The sequence below is a fragment of the Pteropus vampyrus genome, unplaced genomic scaffold (assembly GCF_000151845.1).
Source record: "Pteropus vampyrus isolate Shadow unplaced genomic scaffold, Pvam_2.0 Scaffold2645, whole genome shotgun sequence".
In the NCBI taxonomy this organism is placed as follows: Eukaryota; Metazoa; Chordata; class Mammalia; order Chiroptera; family Pteropodidae; genus Pteropus; species Pteropus vampyrus.
The window spans coordinates 1-1,723 of record NW_011891426.1 but is presented as its reverse complement, the minus strand read 5'-3'; the positions used below and the strand labels follow the sequence as shown (position 1 = coordinate 1,723).

General features: G+C 65.1%; 1 protein-coding gene across 1 annotated transcript in view; it reads right to left on the bottom strand.

The window, feature by feature from the left end:
* LOC105310365 (cadherin-related family member 5-like) overlaps positions 1–1,664 on the bottom strand; it is a gene marked incomplete at its 5' end in the record, with an annotated part of 4,737 nt that extends 3,073 nt beyond the window's left edge. Inside the window, 6 exons of the mRNA XM_011386553.2 lie at positions 6–56; positions 155–252; positions 413–503; positions 1,067–1,237; positions 1,334–1,444; positions 1,546–1,664. Of these exons, the coding sequence (XP_011384855.2) occupies positions 6–56; positions 155–252; positions 413–503; positions 1,067–1,237; positions 1,334–1,444; positions 1,546–1,664 (641 nt within the window). The remainder of the gene's footprint in view (positions 1–5; positions 57–154; positions 253–412; positions 504–1,066; positions 1,238–1,333; positions 1,445–1,545) is intronic.
* Positions 1,665–1,723: the final 59 nt, after the last annotated feature.

The window sequence follows — 1,723 nt, the reverse complement described above, 5'->3', positions numbered from 1 at the left end:
TGGGCCTCCACTGTGACCTGGGTTACCGAGTAGCGGGCGTGGTCCTCCTGATCGCCCTGGGGTGGGGAAGCAACACGACCAGTGGTCCATGAAGGGTCAGCCCTGCAGCCTGGGGATCAGGGAGGGCCCATGGAGACCTGGCCAGGAGACCCACCTTGACCATCAAAAGGAAGGTCTTTGGACTGGGAACGCTCTTGGTCATGGTGAGGTTGCCTGAGTCGGCGTCGATGACGAAAATGCCATCCTCGTTCCCTGGGAGGATGGCGAGAAGGTTTGGCCCATTCCCTCTGGGGCCCGAGGTCTAGGGTCCCAGCTGGCTCTGCCACGTAGCAGGTCCCCTGGGGCCTCCTCAGCCCAAGGCGGGGACGGGGGTGGGGCCTGGCGTGAGGAGAGAGGCAGTGGCCTCACTCACCCCTCACGAGGCTGTAGATGATGCGCTGGTTGATGGCCCTGTCCCCGTCCACGGCATAGATGGGCCCCGGTCGCAGGATGAGGGGGTTCGGCTGTGGGGATCCGGGGGGCAGGAACGCTGTGGGGCTGGTGTGAGGGCCCCACCGGCCCTTCCCACTCCCCTAAAGCAGGCCTGCAATGCCCCCTCCAGGTGGACCCGCCAAGGGCAGTGCAGCTGTCCAGCACAGGCGCCTATCGCACCCCCTAAGACCCATGGTGAGTCTATTGATCGATCTGAGTGATGCTTGTCTCAGGAGGCCGTGACCGGGGCAGCGAGCAGCCCAGCGGAGGTCTGGACCCCCGCCCTCCCGTGCCTCACCGCGCCCCGCCACGGTCCAGCACGGATGGTCAGCAGTCAGAGAGGCAGCTGCCTCCGGGGAGCGCCACGTGGCCCCATCAATCCCCCCACATCCAAAACCGCCACACTGGCTGTGGGCTTGCCCCTCACTCCGACTTCAGAGGACTTGGCTCCCCGCTCCCTGCCATGGGGTGGGACGGGAATGTTCATATTTGTTTGAAAATCCCGACAGAATTGGGCCTGTGGCACCCAGCCCCCGACCCTGGTGCCAACCGCAAGCCTCCCAGAGCTGGCCCTACCCCTCCCTGTCCCCGGTACCAGTTTGTGGCCCGTGGGGATGGCCCCGTAGTACTGGGCCTGGACACAGACATAGAGGTCTGAGTAGACACAAGGCAGGAACCAGGGGGGCCGCAGGTCGGCTGGCTGCACCTCCAGGACCAAGGTGGCCTGCGCCGTGTGGCTGGGCACTGCGTCCTCCTCCTGAGTGTCCTGCAACGGCCGAGCCCCCCAGTCAGCCCGGGAGCAGGGCCGGGCCCGCTCGGAGGGGACTTGAGGGTCTGCCTCGGGTGAGAGTGGCTTGCATACCCGCACCAGCAGATGGAAGGTCATGTTTGGCAACCTGTTGAAGGCCAGTGGCTGGTCCAGCTGCAGGGCAGGGCGGTTCACACCCACCAAGGAGAAGAAGCTACTGGCTCCCTAGGGAGACAGGGGGCACAGCCTGAGACCCTGGGAACACGCGGAGGGTGGGGGCGCCCAGAGGGAGGGCTGGAGTTGGGGTCGTGGCTGCAGATTCTGACCGGGGTCACTTCCTGGAGCGTATAGAACAAGGTGTCATCTTTGTCCTGGTCCTGGGCCTCCAGCTCTGACTCAGGGATGACAGTGGTGTTCACTTTCGTGTCCTGGGGGACAAAGCAGGCTCAGTCTGGCCATGCCCTGGGCCCCCATGGACCCATCCCCAAGGCCGAGGTTCCCACT